Source organism: Gouania willdenowi, chromosome 6 (assembly GCF_900634775.1).
Source record: "Gouania willdenowi chromosome 6, fGouWil2.1, whole genome shotgun sequence".
Classification (NCBI taxonomy): domain Eukaryota; kingdom Metazoa; phylum Chordata; class Actinopteri; order Blenniiformes; family Gobiesocidae; genus Gouania; species Gouania willdenowi.
This window is the reverse complement of record NC_041049.1, coordinates 52,539,205-52,560,679: the sequence shown is the minus strand read 5'-3', so window position 1 is coordinate 52,560,679 and position 21,475 is coordinate 52,539,205. Positions and strand designations below refer to the sequence as shown.

At 38.0% G+C, this 21,475-nt stretch overlaps 1 protein-coding gene across 1 annotated transcript in view; it reads left to right on the top strand.

Annotated features, from left to right (window-relative positions):
• Positions 1 to 21,475, top strand: part of cdh13 (cadherin 13, H-cadherin (heart)) — a 411,437-nt gene that overhangs the window by 323,734 nt on the left and 66,228 nt on the right. Inside the window, exons 10-11 of the mRNA XM_028451185.1 lie at positions 13,211 to 13,393; positions 13,473 to 13,726. Coding sequence (XP_028306986.1) covers positions 13,211 to 13,393; positions 13,473 to 13,726 — 437 coding nt within the window. The remainder of the gene's footprint in view (positions 1 to 13,210; positions 13,394 to 13,472; positions 13,727 to 21,475) is intronic.

The following is a 21,475-nucleotide window of genomic DNA, read 5'->3' as shown; positions in this document are numbered from 1 at the left end:
TACTTTTCATTTATCAGCACTTCACTTGCCAATGTGTTTCCAGTCGAGGAATAACTTATGGTTTTACTGTAAAAGAAACCAAAATATTAATACAGATTGGGTTAGATTTACCTTGCAAGGGCTCTATTCTCCCATGCACGTGAGTCAAAAAAGCCGCACAGCAGCACTGTTTTTAGCTGTGCGCTATTCTCCCCCTGTACTTAAGTCAGTCGCTGTGTGCCCAGTTACGCACTTTGGGTGGAGCGGCCCTGAAATGTGGGCGTTCCCATTCAAATCTGGCTTGACACGTATTCTACCATCTGCTTAAGTTCTTTTCCTCTTACGCGTCTCTGAACCTTGAACAAATAAAGCACCCCGATAAGGTGAAACATTATATCGCACTAGAAGTATGGACTTAGTTCAAATTTAAGCCACACGGACTCATAATATTGCAGAACAGACTATCACGGGGGAGGGGGGGAAGGGTCACACAAGCACGCCAAAGGATTGACCCTCAGCATTTCTAGTATGTTCACATATACCAGTTCTAAACAGGACAAAATGTTCATTATATTTTACCCGTGTCGTCCACTCCTTCTTCAGAGAGGGGGTGAGAGCAGCGTCGCAAATCCGTGTATCATTCGTTCATTCGTTTTTTAATTCTGTAGCAAAAGCATAAATAAATAAAAAAAAAAAAAACAGTCATCGTTTGATATTGTTTTCCAAAACCAAAATAAAAAAAAAACAGAAGGCCTTGTTTTTCAAATTCAAGCTATGTTGCGTGATTTCTGTACAGCCCAAAAATAGTGACATCATGGCCTAGTCCACCTTGCTTCAGACCGCCTTCATTGACAGACTACGTGGTTTTGGTTGATTTACGTGCGGTGGGCGTGTCAGGAACCTGGACCGCAGAATACGCGCATTAGAGAGGTGCGTAACTGCAGGCGCGTAAAAAAGTGCTTAAAGCTGCACTACCTGAATCTTGAACCATGACAGAGGGGCATGGCTGAATTCAAAACATAGTTCCCGCCCCTCACTCCAATAATCCCTCCCAGTCTCCTCCTCTGGAAGTGCACGAAGTTGCAAACGAGCGCTGAACGTGCACATGCATAGTTTGACAGTCTGAAGTTGCATCCAAGCATCTCTTTCTGATTTTCTCTTTTTGGGTTATTTAGCAGTATATGCAGTAATGTGCAGGTTTAGCAATCTTTTCTAGTGGGTGTTGGGCAGCCATGCTTTACTGAAAACAAGTTTGCACCATGCACACGCTTCACTATCTATTGCGGCAGCCAGTGAGGATGCTCCTTCGTGGACTCTGCTCACCCCTCCTTTCTCTAAATCCTGTGATTGGAGCTTGGGCGGGTGACCACCAAGATTTTGACTTCCGTTGTCTTATTAACTAAAATACTTAATTATAAGGCACAGACAGCATGCAAACATACATTTTTTTTTTTTTTTTTTAGAAATTATTACTTTTATGATATACTATATGATGCTAATAAGAATATTTTTTTTTAATTAAAGAAATTAATTTGAGTACCCCAGCTTTAAGTCCAGATTGAAGAATAGGGCCCTAAAAAAACAACTAAAGGGAGCATCTTTTGAAAGCATGGGCTCAGAGCCGGACCTAAAGAGCACCTTGACTGTCTAGTACTTGCTGTAAATTGCTGAAGCAAACGGTGAGCACTTTTATTTTGACAGGGCATGACAAGAACAGATTGTGAGAAAGAGTGTTTAGACTGCCAAGTGTGTTTTTGAAGATATGGACAATTTTGACATTAAACTGTCCATGCCTGTCATTTTAATAAAAGACTAAGTCGTACGTTCTGAATAGAGCAGTCAGTATTTTGAAGCGTATTATCATTGCATGCCTTTAATTTGTAAATTGTGATCTGTCATGTTAGAAAAAGAAGGTGGAAAGGTTTCATTATCGGATATAAAAATCTTTAAAAAAATGAATTTAAAAAAAAAGTATCTTTAGAAACTCGTCCGTGCTAGAGCTGTTAAGATTTAATGACAACACAGGTAAACTCATTAACTCTTCCAGTGCATGCGTTGTATGCAGGATTGAAGCCAGGGGGAGATAAAAGGATAATGGAGGTGGGGGCGGTGTTTGTATTAAATAGAAAAGACTTCACACAGGCACTGCACAGGAAAGTGTATAGGATGCTCACTACCTTGTTACAGATTGAAAGTCTTTCTACACTTTGTTCTGTTCAAGAGCTGAACAGCTTTTGAAGCAAGATAATTGGCAAGCAAAGGCAATGCTGCTTGAAAAGGTACAATGGTAACCATGTGGGATTTACATTAAAACTGTATAGTTTACATGTAAGATTTTTCACAAAAATGTTTTTTTTATGTGGATTTATTTTGTAAGTTGATAATAATAACTTGGACATCCGTCACACCTTTGCAACTTGAAAAGAGAGAAATACCATGCTTGAGTTAACCCATTCAAATCAATTCAATCAATTATGAATTGCTTGTTGGCTAATATAACCATGTCGGAAATAAACTGAATAAATAAATAAATATTTGCTAACAGTTTAAGAATTAATAACTGTGTCTTAAAGATAGCCAATAGATAATGTACAGTTCACTGAAGACGGAAGACAGAGTTTATTTGTGACCTATAACATATGCAGTGTCAGGAGTGGAATATAATATAAAAATAATATTAAATAATAATAATATTAAATAATAATAATAATAATAATAATATATAAACATATTGTATGATTGAATGGAACTTAATATTTAGTACAGAAACCTTTATTAACATTAGTTAGTGAATGAGGAATAGCAGCAACTTTAGAATAGCGTCCCAATAAAGTATATAACGTTTAAACTGATACCTAACAAGTAATTAAGTAGTTTACTACTAGCTTATTCATGATCTATAACTAATTTATAAGGTATAGTTATAAATCATTAACATACAGTAATTTATAAATGAACTAACAGCTTGTAAGTTATCTATTGGCTATCTATAAGACAGTTATAAATCCTTAACAAACTCTTAGCAAATATTCAAGCAATTTATAATTCATTAACTAACAGTTTATCAATGATCTATTAACTACTTATAACGGATAGTTATTATAGTGTTACCGAAATTGTAAGCTAAGAAATGCTTCTCGGTATTTTGTAACACTCAACATTTGTCTTTGTCAAGTAACCACAGACACTAAATAGCTTCTCCAAGACATGTGACACACCTTCGTTGTTTTGTCTGATTTCAGTATTTGATCTAGAATGATTAATAAGAATTCTTGTCATTTCTCAGGATGTGATATCGAGACGTCACATCCTGGCCGATAATTTATGCTCCCTATTAGATCCAGGAATAAAACTGTACAGGAAAGTGCTTTTATGTTATTTCTTTAAATATATAAATATGTATGTATTTTGTTTATAGGTATTATAAAACACAAATGTCATGTGGTCAATGTGACTAGTACAAGTGTACCCCTAAATCAGAGCCAGGCTTGGTCTGGCTACACCTCAGAGAATCAAAAGTCACTTGGCATTCTCACTTGTCAAAATATGATCCAGAAATATGTGTCGCAGTGCCTTCCCGCTGGGGTGTAATATATATATATATATATATATATATATATATATATATATATATATATATATATATGTATGAAAGCAAGTGCTTCAATTGACTCATCTCAGGAGGTTCAATCTGAGGGGCCTCTGTTACGGCTCCGTCAGTAAAAATCTTTTGGGCAGCAGGGACATGTCACAAAGTGTTTTCCATTAGGACAAATGAACAGCTGCTCAACTGTCTGTCGAGTTGCCTGTCAGCGCAGCCACAGCAACCATCTGTATTCATAACACATTCTGACAGACAACCAAGAATAAAATAAGTTGATCTCGAGGCGTCGCCGTTGCCGTGTGCATGTGTGCGTGGTATTGTTTGAAAGCCAGTGTTTACTTGATCGCTACAGTGTGAAGGGGTTTATTGGTCGATGCCTGTGAGCAAGAGGAGAAAATGGAAAAGTCAGACTGATTTATTTATTAGGTTACAGTATTCAGAATCAGACACGTTTTTTTTTTTTTTTTTTTTTTTTTTTTTTCCATTACCATGCATATTTGCTAGGAATGTTTGCTGTGGATGAATTTCTGCTCATAGATACCATGTCCATCACATTCTATGATAGTTTTCACTGCATTACTTTTGGGATTATGTGTATGGACTTGATGCTTACATTTAGGTGTTATATTTCAAGTTTATAGATGCTTTGACCTTGCAGACCACCACATTTTACAACATTTGGCACAGCTTTGGGTTGAATGTAAGGCATTAGTCCAGTACCGGTACTTTTTGATATAAAACACTGTCACAGTGACCACAAAAAGTGGCTGCATCATTAATCAAATAACAAAAATTCTTATTTTGGTTTGTAATTGACTATTCTATTGGAAACTAACTCCGTTCTGTTGGGAGGATTCCTCAATAACTGCATTAAGTTTCATCTGGATCAGATTCAGATGAAACAGACATTTCATTGCGATTTTTCCCAAAAATGAGGGTATCCATTAGAGTTTAGATCGGGCCCAAAAAATCCAGCCTGACCCGACCCGGGCCCGCGAGCATAAAGCCCGACCCGAGCCTGACCCGAGAAATTGTAGGCCCGATCCGAAGCAAACCCGATGTAAACCCGACGTTATTTTATTGAACTTAATGCTGCCAGTAGACTAGTAGCGCGGTGCCTCGCTCGACGAGGGGGCGCACACACATGCACCGCAGCTCTGCGGTGACTCGATCACGTGACTCGAGCTGTAATCACAGTTTTACAGGCTTTAATGGAGGTCGTAGTAACACGCCAAAAATAAACAATCAAACACACAAAGAACCGTCTTACACAGTCATACACTCACACTATCGTGGGAACAGAATTGTTCACTAGTCTTTTCCCCGCTTACGCCCGCCTTTTCCCCAGCATCCCTGCCAATTAACACAATCACATTGGCAGAGAAAGTTGCACGTAACCATGATGCCTTCTCAGCCATGGGAAATATCAGCATCAGTTAACCACTGAATACACACAAGTGGAACATAACCAGAACATAGAACCCAGTCCGTTACAGCATTGCAGACCAGACCGGGCGGCCCGTGTGCGTGGAGCGCAGGCCTGACTGGAACACGCAATCATTTTTGTTCCCTGTGCCCCAGCAGCAAGTGAGGAATGAGAAAATCAGCAAATAATATTCAGTGAATGTGAACGCTAAACAACAAAACGCAACACAACGCCATCAATATCCCGTCCCACTACTAGCAGAGGTCACTTTAGAAATGATACCACAACAACATAGAAGCGTTTTTGTGTTTATTAAAAAATGTTATGAATGTAATAGAGATTAAAAAAAACAGAAAAGGAAAAAAAAAAAGTGAAAAATGAAGCCCGAGCCCAGCCCGATAGCTGAGCGGGAAAATGAGGCCTTGCTCGAACTCTGGTCAGGCTCTGACCAAGAATCTAAACTCTAGTGTTCATACATTTAGACCTACTGTATAGTTATTAATAGTGATATACATTTATTCCAAGCCTTTAAAGTGTGAATGATCATGGTACCATGATCAGGATTACTGATCCAGATTACTGCCAACATCTGGCAAAGAGGATATCTGGCTCTGACAGAGGTTTGCGTTCTCTTCGTGCTCTTGTTATTTGTATTTTACACAATGACGTTAAAAATTATAACAAATTGATGGATAGGCACCATCAGACCCACGTGATTGTGTATTACACAAATAACACAAAGACAATCATATCCACATCCATTCCAGGAAACAAATCTCGGACATTCTTGTGTTGTGACTTACTGTATTAAACATAATGCTGCATAAGGCATGTAACTCCTGGTTTACTGGATGATGGAATGTCAGTTTCACTCCATCTTTTCTTATTTTCTTTCGCGTGTCTAAGAAGAACTGGTTTTACAGAAGAACAATAGCAGGTGGTAATGTAAGCAGATTGAAAATGCTTTATTAGAAAAAGAAGGCAGTAGTGTTAATGAGGCACAGAACATTAGGTGTATTCCCATGAAGCTCACAGATGTGTGTGCTATGTAACCGCCTCATTTTTTTCCCTCAGGACTTTTGCTTTGAAGTAAAGACTTATTTGTACCTCATTTGTTAGAAAGTCACTGTGTCAGTTTTCTGGTCTTGGCAAAAATTACGTTTTTACTGAAATTATATTGTTTTTCTTATTTTAACCAGCAGTTTAGCGTTAGCTTAAGATATTTTACTGTTTGGTTTCAGTCCTGAAAGGATGATGATTAATATTGTTTTTGACATTGTGCTCTCTGTAGTCCAGAGTCTATTAGCCAGAAAGTAATTGACAGAATTCACTTGATTTTGCTGAACAATGTATTATTAAATGACTTTGCAATGGCTGTTTTGCTAAAACAAGTAATTGTAGATGTTTAGAAAAAAATTACCTTCATATGGTTTCATAGGAAGTTTTAGTGCCTGTCAGACATCCATGTTACAGAAGTTTTTCATGTGGTGGCATATTGTATCAGCACTTCTATGTGTTATTTTATAGTCAGTGACAGATAGTGCACTATATTGTATTAGGTGCCCGTCATCAATAAGTGTAAATACCAATGCAGTTCTAGTTTTGTTGCTTAGACCGCGTCCCCAAATATGACATGATCTTTTTTATCCTTTTGTCATAAGCTCCTGCCTCAATCGACTGTCACCCTATTATCTTTCGGCAGCCTTGCATTACCTTGAAGATTAATGGAGCCGTTTATTGAAAAGTCAGACATGAACAGTGTTTGGAAACAGAAAATCAATGCCACTCTGAGGCTTTTCTCCTTGGAATCTTAGAATTCTAAGATGAGTAGGGCTTTTTGATATATGGCTGTTGAAAAACACTATTTCTTATCTTCAAGGTATGAATCAGAGGAATCCAAAAAGTGTTTGAGTAAAAAAAATAAAAAAAATAAAAAAAAAGGACCCTAATGCATGTGTCATTTTTTTGTTTGCGTCTCGAAACTTTTCCCATGTGTGGACACATCATCTGAAGAACTTCTCACAATGCCCATGTGGAGAAGCACTTTAAAGATACATTGTGAAGTACTAGTCAAACATTAACTACTATTCTATTTTATTTACCAAAACTATTTAGCCTTGGAAAAGGTAAATTACTTTTCAAGATCATTTATTTATTGTTGATCCATACCACAGCTAAATCAGATGCAGATTTGCTCTGAGGCCAAAGTGTTAACCACTACACTACAGTGCTGCCTCAAACTATAATAAGACTGTAAATGAAAAAATGATATAAAGAAAATCAAAATGCTAAAAGTGAACTGCTGATTCATTGATTTGGTTGGCTTTACATCACATTGATTAGAAAAATATCCTGTGTCATTGGTCTAAACTTTGTTTTTGTCCCATTAAATATTACGAATAATTTTCTTTACCAAATATGTGGTTAAAGTTGGACAACTATCAGGAACAGACTGGGGCCCAGTGACACATTAGAGCCAGGGCTATGATTTCATGGTAGGACCCAATTGGAAGGACCAGGATAGAGCTATAAGGCAGGTTTTACTTGAAAAATAAAAGCTGGATAGAACGAGATTGCTCAGTAATAAGAAATTGCTGCCAAGACAAAAACCACAAACTAACTGGATAAAGCTGACAAGGAGGAAATAGGTTGAGGAAACAAACCAGCACCCATTTAGTAACCAAACATCATACCTGAAGAGTAACTAAACCCCCAAACCACTGTTTTCTGTTGATAACAAATGTATCTGTGTATGAAGTCACGTTGTTGATTATCGTAGAACTCTTGACATTTTAGTGAAATTAATTAATTTTGCTGTATTTTGTTATATACTGTATATACATATATATTTTAAAAAAAAAAACTCTTCCTCACCCACCGTGGGCGGTCTCTTTTTCCTTCAAGCTCGGGTCCTCTACCAGAGGCCTGGGAGCTTGAGGGTTCTACGCAGTATCTTTGCTGTTCCGAGCACTGCACTTTTCTGGACTGAGATGTCTGATGTATTTCCTGGGATCTGCTGTAGCCACTCCTCCAGTTTGGGGGTCAGTGCCCCGACGACCACGGGCACCACTGATGCCTTAGATCTGGGCCTCTATTGCTCTGGTGCTCAAGGCCTGCTCCTGTGCAGCCATGATGAGTGCCTCTGTGCTGTCCTTTAGTCCAGCTCTGTCTAGCCATTGGTACAATTTCCTGATATCCGCCACTTCAGTTATGTTTTGGTGGTAGATCCCATGTATGTGTACGGGTGACTGCCCTCTATGCATTGAAACATGGCTTTTACAATTGAATTTTGTTGTTGGTGGCTTCTTACATCCTTAACCACCACTGTTGGCCCCACCCCTTCTATAAAAACTTGCTCTTAAGTCTGTGGCAAGTTGGTTGGAATGAGATAATTGTGAATAGAGAGTCATAGTGAGTATTGAGTACATAGTTTGCATAGCATAGATTGTACTTTGAAGATGTTAGACAGTAACTGGCCGAGTCTTAACTGAATTTGTCGCCCAAATCTCGGGTTTTATTACACTTTAAGTAGTGCTGGGAAGATAATTGAATGACTTGTGTGATGAACAAGATAAAGGGGTCACTTTCACACACAGTGTGATCAGCATCCAAATCAGAATAGTTTTTATTGTGGATATAATTTATTTTGATGTTTTGGTGGCTAATCAAAATATTGGGCTGTTATATTTACAGTATTTATAGTAACAGAAAGTCATTGACAAGGAGGAGTGAGTTCAGGATGGGACTGTGTGAGAAACGTGACTGTTGCAGATGCTCACTGCAGCAAAACTAAAAAACAGCTTTATTGTCACACAATATCTCAATGTCAGCATCAATTAACTTTTTTTGGTTGCTAAAATATTCACTGGTAGCTCCTCTGGTGGCGTGTGCAGGGGTGTGTCCACTCTGCGTGGACTTAAAGAAGAAGAAAAAGAGTTGGATATTGTCATTACATTGGAAAACTGAATGTGATGGAGATAAATATACTCAGATGAACACACACACACACACACACACACACACACACATACATACACACACAGCTTAAATTAACAGACTATACTGTTCTAAAAACATCTCACACATTAAAAGCATTTATTTACACTTACCTTAATGTACACAAAGACTAGCTACACAAAAGCAGAACGACATTTATTGATCCAAAAATTGAATGGATCCCACCTTAACTTATAGGCTCAGTTTCCTCCTTTGTTTTTAAGTCCCTTTGAACCTCCATCCATGGTGGTTTTATCATCCAAGAGTCTTAATTTTTAATTAAATCCATAACTATTTGGTCTGTCTTTTTTAATCTCTCTCTCTCTCGTGTTGATTTCATCAAAACAAAGCAGAGTCTTTCATGTTTCTGTCACGTATGAGGATTTTTTTTTGGCTGTAAAGAACAACTTCTTAGCTTTCATAAACTGGTGGAATTTCTCCGATAGAGCAAATATGAGTGGAGTTACGGTCATTTGAATTACCGTGTTGCGTTCAGGGGCCCTGGGAAACCCAGTCCATTTGTATAATACTGCAGTACAAGAAGACGTGTCCAGGTAAATCTGGAAGTATAGTTACCCTACGCAACAGAAGATATAAAATTAACAACATGTACTGTCAGCAACAAACCCACTGTCACTTAATGAGGACGTAATGCAATGCGTATGTCGTTTGGCTGTGGGACCCGGGTGGAATGAGTAGAGCTACCCCAATATTGCAATTGTATTGCAAATTTATTTGGCGACCCAAATAGAATCTTGTGCGACCCACCTGTAGGTCGCGACCCAGTCTCTGGGAATCATTGCCTTAGAGTCCTGGAGGCAAAATGGGCCTGGAGAGATGGCAGATTGCAACCAATCACCTTCTCTGTAGAGTGGAGCAGTGTCTGCAGCGTAGCAGACAGTGATGGATGTGGTCGGGATGCTCTGAATCATGGAAGTATAAAAGTTCACCATCATCGTCTTTGTAATGTTGAACTTCTTCAGATGCCTCAGGAAAAACATGCTGACCGCATTAAACTTCATGAAGGGATTGTAACAAAGCTACCTAAAGGGGAGAGAAATAAACAGAGGTGTAAAGAGTACTGATATATCCTACTCAAGTACCGTAGAAGTAGTGTTACTTAATGGAAATTGTACTCAAGTACAAGTAGAAGTACGTCATACATAGAATACAGTACTTCAATTAAAAGTTACTAGTTACTTTCACCCCCACATCTATTTTTGGTAGTAAATCTTGCCACGGTTCCCATTGCATACAGTAAACATCTCATGTATAAACTTAAAAAGGAAGAGACACAATTGGAACTTGATTTATTTTCCACAAAGGCATCTGTATAAACTAATAGGTCATAATGTACAATTGAAAAAATTAAAATAAAAATGACACTAATAAATTCAATTCAAAATTAAGTATAGATACTTTTATGAGCTTTAAAATTGAGGAAAAAACAAAAAACAAAACTGTTTAAACTGCACCAAATGCTGTTTTGGTACCCATGACTAAAAATTGAAAAAAGAAAACAAAATTGTACCTCAGTAATGTTATTGGTTTGTAACTTAACAGAACTTTGAATCACACAGATCGACCCACACTGCCCCTATGGTTAGTGTTACTCCTTCGATTTGTACACATCCGTAAGCATCCTCATTATGGACTAAATCAATGCAGTACAAACAGAAGTGTGTTCGTGTCCGTAATTCTACATGGAGCATAAATGAGCATTAAGTGGCCCACAGCGTTTTCTGAAGGAGCTGTAAGATGAATAAAAATGAAGAACATGGAAAAAAGATAAGAATTCAAAGTAAAAGCTTAGCTGTTGGCAGTGAAAAGCAGACGAGGGTAAGCTGAAAATAACAGTATCGTGGGCAGACAAGAGACTGGGTAATCTAGGATGGACCAGTCTATTCAGGGTGTGCAAAAGATCCGACTGTAAGCTCTGACATAATAACGGTGAAGATACACACACACACACACACAGAATGACAGATTTTCCTCAACTCGGCCAGAGTATCATCAATAAAGCTACGTCTGAACACAATGTAGTCTTAATGCAGAGCCTGTCACTATAACACATTGATAACAATCTAATTCAGTGTGGAGGACTGTGATTGAAACTACAAAAATAAATGAGGCTCAAATCAGAAATTCACACTGTAGCGTGTGTATAGAGGACTATATTTGTTTGCTGAATTCTAATCTCTAACATACTGTACCTTTAACATGCATGGTGTATATCTAATATTTAAATCTGAAAAATTAGCTTATTATGCATTGTTTGTTTATTGTTTTAAATTAACTTATAACCGAGTGGAAAATATTGAACCTAGTAAATAATTTACTGAGACACATGCATTGTAACTTTAATTAATCAAGTTGAAGTAAAAAATGAGTAACGAAAAACTGGTTGATGAGGGTATTGCTTTTTTAATAGGAGTAAAACATTTGCATGTATGTTAGACTTTTAATATGTTTATTCTAATCCTATTTGAATGAAAATGTGAATTTTGCAAAAATGATAAAGTAATAGTACCCCGTGACCCTGACAACAGGAACAAGCACATCTGAAAATGGATGGATGCGTAAAGTAATAGTAAGAAAGTAGGGGGTATTTTCTTTTTAGTAACTTTTTGATTGTTTGTTTTTGCTCTTCATAAGCCATTTGCAGTTGAATGTTTTTGTATTAGGTAGGTTTAAACATTTTTTTATGCTATCATTGTGTATTTTAAGTTCAATTGTATGATGATACTCAGTATCATCTAGGATTGTCTATCTATCTACTTATGTGTTATTTGCTGTATTGAGTGGGAGTGGTGACGCATGGATGATTGTATTGTATATTTATGTTTTACTTAATGCTTATTTTATGGGAACTACAGTATTTTATGTTCTAACTCCAGGAAGTATAGTTAATGCCAATGCAATAACAAGAATAGTATTGATAATAATACATTTATTTATGGAGCACTTTCAATCAAAGTGCTGTACATCAGTCACAGTGCTGTACATCAAATAGATCAACCCATAAATATATAAAAAGAATTATAACAATAATTTGAAAGACATACATGAAAAAAGGAATTAGGACTCGTACATAACAGTGTACAGTGTTTTAGCTTTGCCTTAAAAACATCAATGGAGGGAGCCAGCCTAATTTCAGCAGGTAAACTGTTCCATAGCACTTGAGCACGGAATGACAAAGCACGTTCCCAACAGCCTTTTTATGGACCTGTGGGTTCAACAGATAAGTAAGCTGGCCCAATGCCATTTACAGTTTTATACATTAAAGCAGAACTAAGTAACTTCCCCCTACAGGTCCCTTTTGGTTATGCTGTCGTAAACACTCCACACGCCCCTCCGCCTGCCCCACCCCACAGCTACATGCACACCTTTGCTTTCTCAAGACGGTAGCAACCGATCACTGAAAAATCCTAATACAACAGTGAGGGTGCTTTCACACATATAGTCCTACGTGACCATGTGATCAGTATGATGTGGGAGTAATACGGAAGGGAGTGTGGAAATGTGTGCTGACAGCTCTGAAAATGGATGGATGGATATTTCTGTGTGTGTGGTGCCTGATGGAGCGCTGAGTTGCGAGTGTGTGCACACGTGCCTGTTGCCGTGATGACGGTACGTGATTGCTGTGCTCCGCTGCTGAGCTGTCACTGCATGGAGTTGCTCCGTTCCTAGGACAAAGGTCTTCTCTGCCTTTTTTTTGCTGGCTCTGCCATGATATAAGTTTGAGAAAAGTGAATATGTAGACAACCGTGTGCAGCCACGAGGCTGGTCATAATCTAGCATAATCTAGTTGCAAGTGTGGTTTTCTGGCCAGAGACAGCAGGGGGTGATGAAAGACCCCCCAATCACCCCGTAAACACTTGTATTACCCTCACAGGGACTACCAGAAGGATTTATTAAGGTGAATAAGTTTCTTAGTTCTGCTTTAACATCAGTACTTTAAAATCTGTTCTGACCTGAACTGGAAGCCAGTGAAGAATGGCATATAAACAATAGACAATAAACAATCATGACATATTCAATATTTCACCATCTATATGTTGGTGTCATCTGGGGTAATTGCATTGAATGTTCTTTTGTTTTGCTCAAGCTCACAACAGTTGTTCCTCAGAAATATTGATCTCGTTAATTAAATTTTCTACACATTTGAAATTTGATTTGTCTGTCCATCCTTGTGCTTTTCACAGTTTGAGGCTCATGTCTATGAAGGCTCGAGGGGTGTCGTTGTTAATCTGACGGTAGACGACAGAGACGACCCAGCCACGGGAGCATGGAGAGCCATCTACTCAATAATCAATGGCGATGCATCACACAACTTCGCTATCCAAACCAACCCAGACAACAATGAGGGAATGTTATCAGTGGTCAAGGTAAAAATAATATTTGGCCTTTTCACATTCATATAAATTGTATTTAAATGCTAACGCTAGCTGTGCTGTCCTCACTTAGCCCCTCAACTATGAAGCTACTACGCTGCATACGCTGCTGATCAGAGTAGAGAACGAGGATCCTCTGACACCTGATGCTGGCTACGGCCCCAGTTCTACAGCTACAGTCCATGTGACAGTGGAGGACATCAACGAGGGCCCAGTCTTCTTTCCAGACCCCCTGATTGTTACCAGAATGGAAAACATCCCAGTGGGCAGCTTTGTAGCCTCCCTTAATGCTACAGATCCAGATATTTTGGAGATACAGAGTATCAGGTGAGGAGCTTGAGATAACCCTCCTATTATCCTTGGTGTCAATTTTACCCCATTCAATGTTTATCATTCAAAAAATAATAGTTGACTTTTTTTTTTTGCATCATATTTCATGACTTTTCCTAATTTCACCGGTACAATTGATTAAGCATAAAATTATCATGATATTTTTTCAATGTGCTGAACACATATTGCACGCATTTGTGTTTCAATCTGTTATACCTGTGTAAAACATGTTTGACCTTACATCCCCACACAATATTTCATTTAAACCAACTCTCCATCATTTAGCTGGGGACATGTCTCATGTTGTAGGTGTTTGTCTCGGATTGTGATGCCTTGACGACAGAGAGAGGGGGCTCTCACTTAAAACACTGTGGCCCAAGGCAGTGCTACCTTTACCTCAGCTCTCCTTGTCTGCAACAGAAAGGAGGAAATTAAAAATCAATTCATGTAAAAATGATTAAAACATGAACTGATTTTTGATTGAATGAATGTCTTAGCAGCAGACTCAAGGTTCATAGAAAAACACAATTGCATACAAAAATAATCAGATAAGAATAATTCTAATGAACATTAGATTAAACAGGCATTTGTTTCATTTACTATGTAAGTGTTCATAACACTGCTAGTAGCTGATTAAGAGTTTTAATTCATTTAAGTTAATGTCTAGCACATACACACACACATAGGGGTGGGTGATATGGGGGGAAATATCAGAATACGATTTTTTTCATTCAAATCATTTAGACTATTTTAAAGTTATTTACCAAAAAAACAAAGCAATTCACTTACTTAAAATCATCGCCCTAAATGGAAAAAAGAACTAAAAGATAATTTATGATGAGAAATATTGTTTTTTAAATTGTATGGAAGCAATTTATCAAACTGGTTCTAAGTACAATTAACAACAAGCAAAAGGGCTGACATGTTCTTATAGTCACTCACAGTCTTTTAACTTTGTTTAGCTAAAGTGGTGTAGCATTATCAATAGCAACACTTGCTACATAACTAGGCAGCAGATCAGTCTAGTGTTTTCTATTTGTTATTGAGGTAACACACTCAGATTAATAAAAATCCTACTTTAAGCAGTGCTTGAACGCCTCATTTCACACAGTTTAGACAATCATATCCTTTACAAGATAAAACGTTACTGCTTTGGTTCCATTAGGCCTGGGTGATATGGACCAATAGTCATATCTCTAAATGTTTCCTCAAAATGGCAATAGGCGATATAAAGCATTTCTTTTTTTATCAATAGTTTTACAAGAAAAACAATAATGGGTCAAAGTCAGTGGAGACACAAAGACCCTTTTATTAATCACTAGCAGCACAATAACATGTTGTGTCACTTTTGACTTTTTCCTTCATTGAGGCTGAAATGTGATTTAATTATGTCGTGTTGCTTTTTAGCGTACTTCTGCCCTGTTTAAGTGCTTAATAATTCTTTGGTGTCTGTAATGCTGACATGCTGACTAGCAAATGGTGTGATTTGGCAGAGAAAAAAACCTTTGATTGTGCTGTGTATGGACTACAGACATATGATGCAGATGTGGCATCGCGAAGGTTAAAATGTGAACTACAGATGGTTCTACACTCTCATGTTTTAATCCTTTACCAACTAATATCGTCAGATCGCACACCCTTATACACGAGAGTATGTAAAAAAAACTTTAAAAAAAAAAAAACCGCGTTCTAGCTCTGGGAAAGGGGCGGGGACTGTGAGCAACAGCTGTCAGACAGCCCATCAAACGCAATCCTGGCTCTGATTGGTTCTTTTTGCTCGGTCGCGGTGCATTGTGGCAATCTGCCAAAGGCTGCAGGAGCAGCAGGGGGATCAGTGAGTCTGTTTTTTTTCACACAAACTACTAGTTTGATGTAAGGCTGTCCTTACATAGTGACAGCTTTAGAAAATATGACAAAAAGTCACTTTTATAAGATTTGCAGATTGCACCTTTAAGCTCATATCATCTGTCATGTTTCTAAATGATCCCACTCTCTCTTTCTATTAGATGACTCACATTTTCTTCACTCCTACAGTTCTTCTCTTTATTTATATCCCGAACGTTCCTACTTTGATAAATACCATTTTAGTGGCACAAAGCATTCACCTGAGTCATCTGAAAACTCAGGTAGCTCATTAACTTTAACTCTGTTACACAAGAATCCTTTTCTCAAATATTGCAGTCATTATAACCTGAAAGGTTTTTAGATTTTTTTTTATTTTTTGCTCCCAGAGAGGCCTGATAGCATGGGCTACAATTTACACAATGGAAAACTATAGGCATTACTTTTATTGGTTTGCAAGCTTAATTTACAACTGATTTAAATTGTTTTGTTTCACCACCCACTAACTTATAGTATGAGTTAAATAAACACCTGGGAATAGAAATACAACTTAGTAGATCATGACTTTACTGCCCAAATTATTGACACTACTTTATTTGCTATAAAATGTTGTCTCTGTGTGACTATTAAAAGTTAGATAGCAGGGAATGGTTCCTTTATAGTTCAGCAGGCAGGAATATCAGGATTCTGGATTACTCCCAAGACCATGCGAACTTGATGTTTAAAGCTGCTGGAGACTAACATTCTTCATCTGATAAAGATGTAATGTAGGCCTCATAGATCAATAAATCGAAGATAATTTGCTTGAAAAAATGGTCTATGAATGTGCAGACAACAAGGAAAAGCTTTTATATATATATATATATATATATATATATATATATATATATATATATATAATGGAATTAAAGATGCGCAAATGTCAAGAAATTTAAAAGAAAATATAAAGAAAATGTCTTTACGTTGTATGAAAATTTTGAAAGTGTTGTTTTTTAGTGTGTATTTAATTGAAATCATATGAAGATATGGCAAAAGTAATTTCTTAACAGCAGCAATGGCTGGTAAACAGGATGCCGAATATTGATTATTTGTAAGTGTAATGTAGGAAAAGGGGTGGAGCTAATAATGTTATACTTCCACCCACTCCCTTTCAAATACAAAGTATATGTTTGTAGTAATATATGTAATTGTTTTGTTTTTGTTGTTGTTTTTTTTTTTATTTTCTCGAGGGAAGCCATCTGCATCAATTTTTTTTTTGTATTGTAATATTGTTTTTTTCTGTTACTGCATTTGTTCAAAAACCATATATCATATCATGGTTTGTTTTCTATGGATGACCAACTCTGTCATAATTAAAACAAAATAAATGATTGGATAAGTAAATACCTATAGATATATGCCAAATGTGAAAAAATAAATCACTAAATACAGATGCCATTAATAAATAAATTACAGAATATCTAAATATATGCCATACTGTACATGCTATTTATTTATAATTGTGGCTGAGTTGGTCCTCCATGAAAAAACAAACTTTTAAGCTGCAATTTGAAGTTTTTACTTCATTCTTAACATATATTCTTGTGTTTCTTTGCCAGACAAGGACAGTGTTTCACTTGACATCATTTTTGTTCTAGTTTGTTCCCGGTATTCCCTGTGATATCACTTCCCTCCGCAAAACATTCATTTCAGCTGGATTTGGATCTTTTCATGTAACGTAAACTCAATAATAAACATCTGCTATTTATTTGCCACAATTTTCAGTCCAAGAAAACACCAGAAATGTGTTGGAAAAGTCACGTCTGCATCATTTTTGGGGTAAACATGGTAAAAATGAAGTAAAAACACTTACATGCATCTCCAAGACTTCACATCCCACAATGCAATGTTGAAACTTTTCTGACATTGTCAATAAGAGGGGGGAGATCAAAACATTCTTCTTTTTTTTTCTTGAGCAAATTATGTTACTAAGTATTTAACTGGTGAAAAATCTTCATTTCCAGCAATCACATTGTGATTGTGTTATAAATTCAATCACTCAATCACTTTTTCACAACTTTAAGTTTTATACATGCCTGACATATACAAGGTTTTTAGACTGTGGGAGAAAACTAGCGGATATAGATGATGGGACGCCATCAATTTTCTTTCTAACCCAGCAGCAAATTGTACATTTAATCTGTGTGTCATTCAGGACCTACTGATTTTCAACCATACACTTATCTCACCCAGGCCTTTTATTGTTGCCTTATGAAAGACTAATGTATAGTAACGTCAGGTTGACGATAATATAATGCAGTATTTTTCAAGGCTCATTGAAGTTTACTAAAAAGCTTTTTCCTGGTGGTATGATTTTCTTTCTTTATGCACAAACCCACTTAGAAACTAAAAGCAATAAGGACCTCTGCTTTTTTCTTTTTTTTTCTTAAGCGTTTTCTTCAATCTCTCACTTTGAAGTAGTTTCTACATATATCCATTTCAAAGCACTCCTGTCACCTTCACCATACATTTCTAAGGCCTCTTTCTGGCCTTTGTGTCTAGAGTCATTTTATCTTACTGACATTTTTGGCAGTATCAGTGACTTTGAGGTGTCAGAACTGTAACCTGGTGAGCAGAGGTAGAGTGTGCACCAAATGATATGACACTAGAGAAGGATATATGGAACTCGTCTCTACTATTGATGGATCAAAAAACCCAACAAAACGCCAACCTATCCCTCGCACAAACACATGGATTTACAGTGGGTACGGAAAGTATTCAGACCTCTTTACATTTTTCACTTGTTTCATTGCATCTATTTGCACAATCAAAAATGTTCATTTTTTTTTTCATTAATGTACACTCAGCACCCCGTCCTTGAATTTTTGCAAATTTATTAAAAAAGAAAAACTGAAATATCATGTTATATTTCAGTTTTTCTTTTTTTAATAAACTGTATATATTTATATATACACAGGGATGGACTGGGACAAAAAAATAATCCCTGGCATTTTGTGTCCAGACGAGCTCACTACATTATCAGCGACACCATGTCGAAGCTATTATTTAGGTAGGGATGCTCAACAAGTGGCTCTTTATGTTTTCATTTAAATTATTATTCCACCAGAAAACTTTAAGAGGGGGGCCCTTTGGTGGGGGGGGGGGGGGGGGGAGGGGCTTTCTAGGGCTCATCGCGCAGGCGGCATCAAGGAAAGGCGATCTGGCGCGCTCTGGGGTATCTGGTCGGTGTGCCTGGGGGCCGGCGGGGCAACTTGCAGCATCCCCTTGGTGCCCTCTCTGACTATGGGCGTGGTCGCTGTCCCTGGGGGCGCTGCTCTTGGTGCTGCTTCTGTTCCGGGTCCTTCTGGGGTCTGATCCCTGCTGGCTCTGGGCCCGCCGGCGAGTGCCTGCTGGCTGCCCGTTCGGCGCGGCTCTGGCCGTCTGCTGGGCGTGGGCCTGGGCTCCGCTGCTGGGGTCTCGGGCGGGGGGCTCTCTTGGCCCTCCCCTCGGGGGTTGGGTGCTTGGTTGTGAGTGGGTGTGGGCGGCGGGATGCTGGCGGGGGGCCTTGGGGTTGGGGGTTGGGGTCGGTGGCGGGATGCGCTGGGTGCTCAGCTGCTTGGGGCTTGCTCGGATGTGTGTGTGGGGGGCGGTGGCTGCCTCTCAGCCTGGGATCTTGGGGGCGTCTGGGGGGTTGCTCGGCCGTGGGGGCGTGGCCTGGGGCTCCCTGGCCCCCACTCTTTCTGCTGGCCTGGCTGCATTTGCGGGCAGTTCCTGGGTTTGCGGTAGCGGTTTTTTGCACATACTGTATACTGGTATACGATGCACTGGCACGCCTTGGGATGTGGGATAAAACTCATACTGGGCTTAACTTTAGACACGTTAATCCCAAATACCTGCTTTAGGTACTACCACTCACTCATTCCCCCTGTCCACAGCCAGCACCATTATAGCTAAGCTTCACACCTTTCAGTATACTGGCTTGCTTACACAACATAATAAGCACAATATATTCTACAACTTCACATCTCACCCTCACTGTAAAACAATCTATTCTCCCCACCCTTTCTTTTTCCTACCTTGAGTCTCTCCTCCCTGCTCCCTTTTCCCTCCCCCTCCCTCTCCACTTAGGTGTAACACTGCTCTCCCTTTTTATATCCTCCCTATAATAAAAGATTTCTTACCCTTCCTTAGGGAGGGCTGGTGATGGTCACAATTATTTAAATTTTATTTTATTGCAATAACTAAACATGCATTGCTGTCTCATAATGATTGCACTTCTTGTAGTGATGACCTTTGACAGCATGTGCAGACAAGAAAAAAAAAAAAAAAAAAAGGGGGGGGGAACTTTTTAACCCGTGTACCTATTTTCCTTTGGTCATTTTGCAACTTCTTTTGTCCAATTTTTTACACTTTTTTCAGACTTTAGTTACTTTTTGCCAATAAATTTCTCCTTTTTTTATTTATTTTTTTCCCATTTTTGCAAGTTCTTTTTGACACTTTTATCCAATTTGTGTCCTTTCTTAACTTTTTTGGGCATGCCTTTTGTCTTGACTAAGTGAAAATGCAATGTGACAGAATGCTGAAGGCTGCTTAAGTTATAAGTGATTAAACATCTGTGGCACGTTTAGCTTCCAAGGCTCACTTTGATAAAGGACTGTTGTTACCTGTGGTCCTACTGAGCTCTGTAATGATTGCCTAATCCATTTTCAAACCGCAGTGTAACCTTGCACTGTTTGAATTTTGTGGAAACCAGCCTGGTTCAAAAGCTTATTCTGGCATCATACAGATAGCATGCTTACATGGACCTGGGGGACACAATTATTTCTGTGCAACATGATTTTGGTCATAGGAAGTATAGAAGTTTTTAAAGAGGAACTGCACCCCATAGACACTTTTTTCTGCTGAAAACAAATGCATTTAGTATGAAACGTTGATAGATTTTAGTTTAACTCTTGACATTTTAGTAAAGGATTTCAATTTGGCATACTATGATGTAAAAATGTAAGGCTGGCTATTACCGGTACAATTGTTTTAAACTATTGGCTAAGAATGGTGGTTTGTGACTTTTTGGTGGCTTCATAGGTCACAAACCACCACTGTTAGCCCTGCCCCTGTTATAAGAACTAGCACCTGATGACTCTGCAATTAGTAGTGAGCAGGTTGGTTTGAGATAATGTTGAATAGAGAGGTATTGTGAGTATTGAGTAGTTAGTTAGCACAGTATGAATTATTCTTTAAAGATTTTGTAGTACAGACTGGGCGTGTCTTAACTGCTTCACCCTTAATCAAGGCATTTTTGGAATTTCCAGCCAGAATATAAAACTGGCTGACTATAATACTAAACTCATTGTCGTAAAGCCACAAGTCGGACTTTAATTCTTCAACAAACACACATTAAAGACTTTGAATGAACTGGCAATAACACTAGTTCAATTATGAGAGTATGTACGTATTAAAATATTTCTTTTACCAAATGTTCATGTGGATCTTGTTGGGTTTTTTCTTTCTTATTATGGATTTTATATTTTGATAAGCGCATTGAGATAACGTGGCTGTAATTTGCGCTATACAAATAAAGTTGAATTGAATTGAAAATATTCACATTTTAGTCAAAGTAGCAGCTAGCTGGTGAGTTTTACCCTGATTTTAAAAAAGTACAATAATAAAGATTCAATATCTACTCCTAAACGTGTTACACATGGCTCTTAATGCTGCTGTAGTGCTAATCCAGTGTTGGCTATGAAGAGAAGCACTGAATATTCAAGGCCTACTTAGAAAAATTGTGTAATTTGATTAATTATAATGTAGAGGGAAAATAATATCAAATGGTAATTGGTAGTCACACATACAAGAATAATACATTTTGTCAATAAAGGTATGGTAGGTGATTTTCAAAAGCTAGCATGATTTTCAATGTAGCCTCCC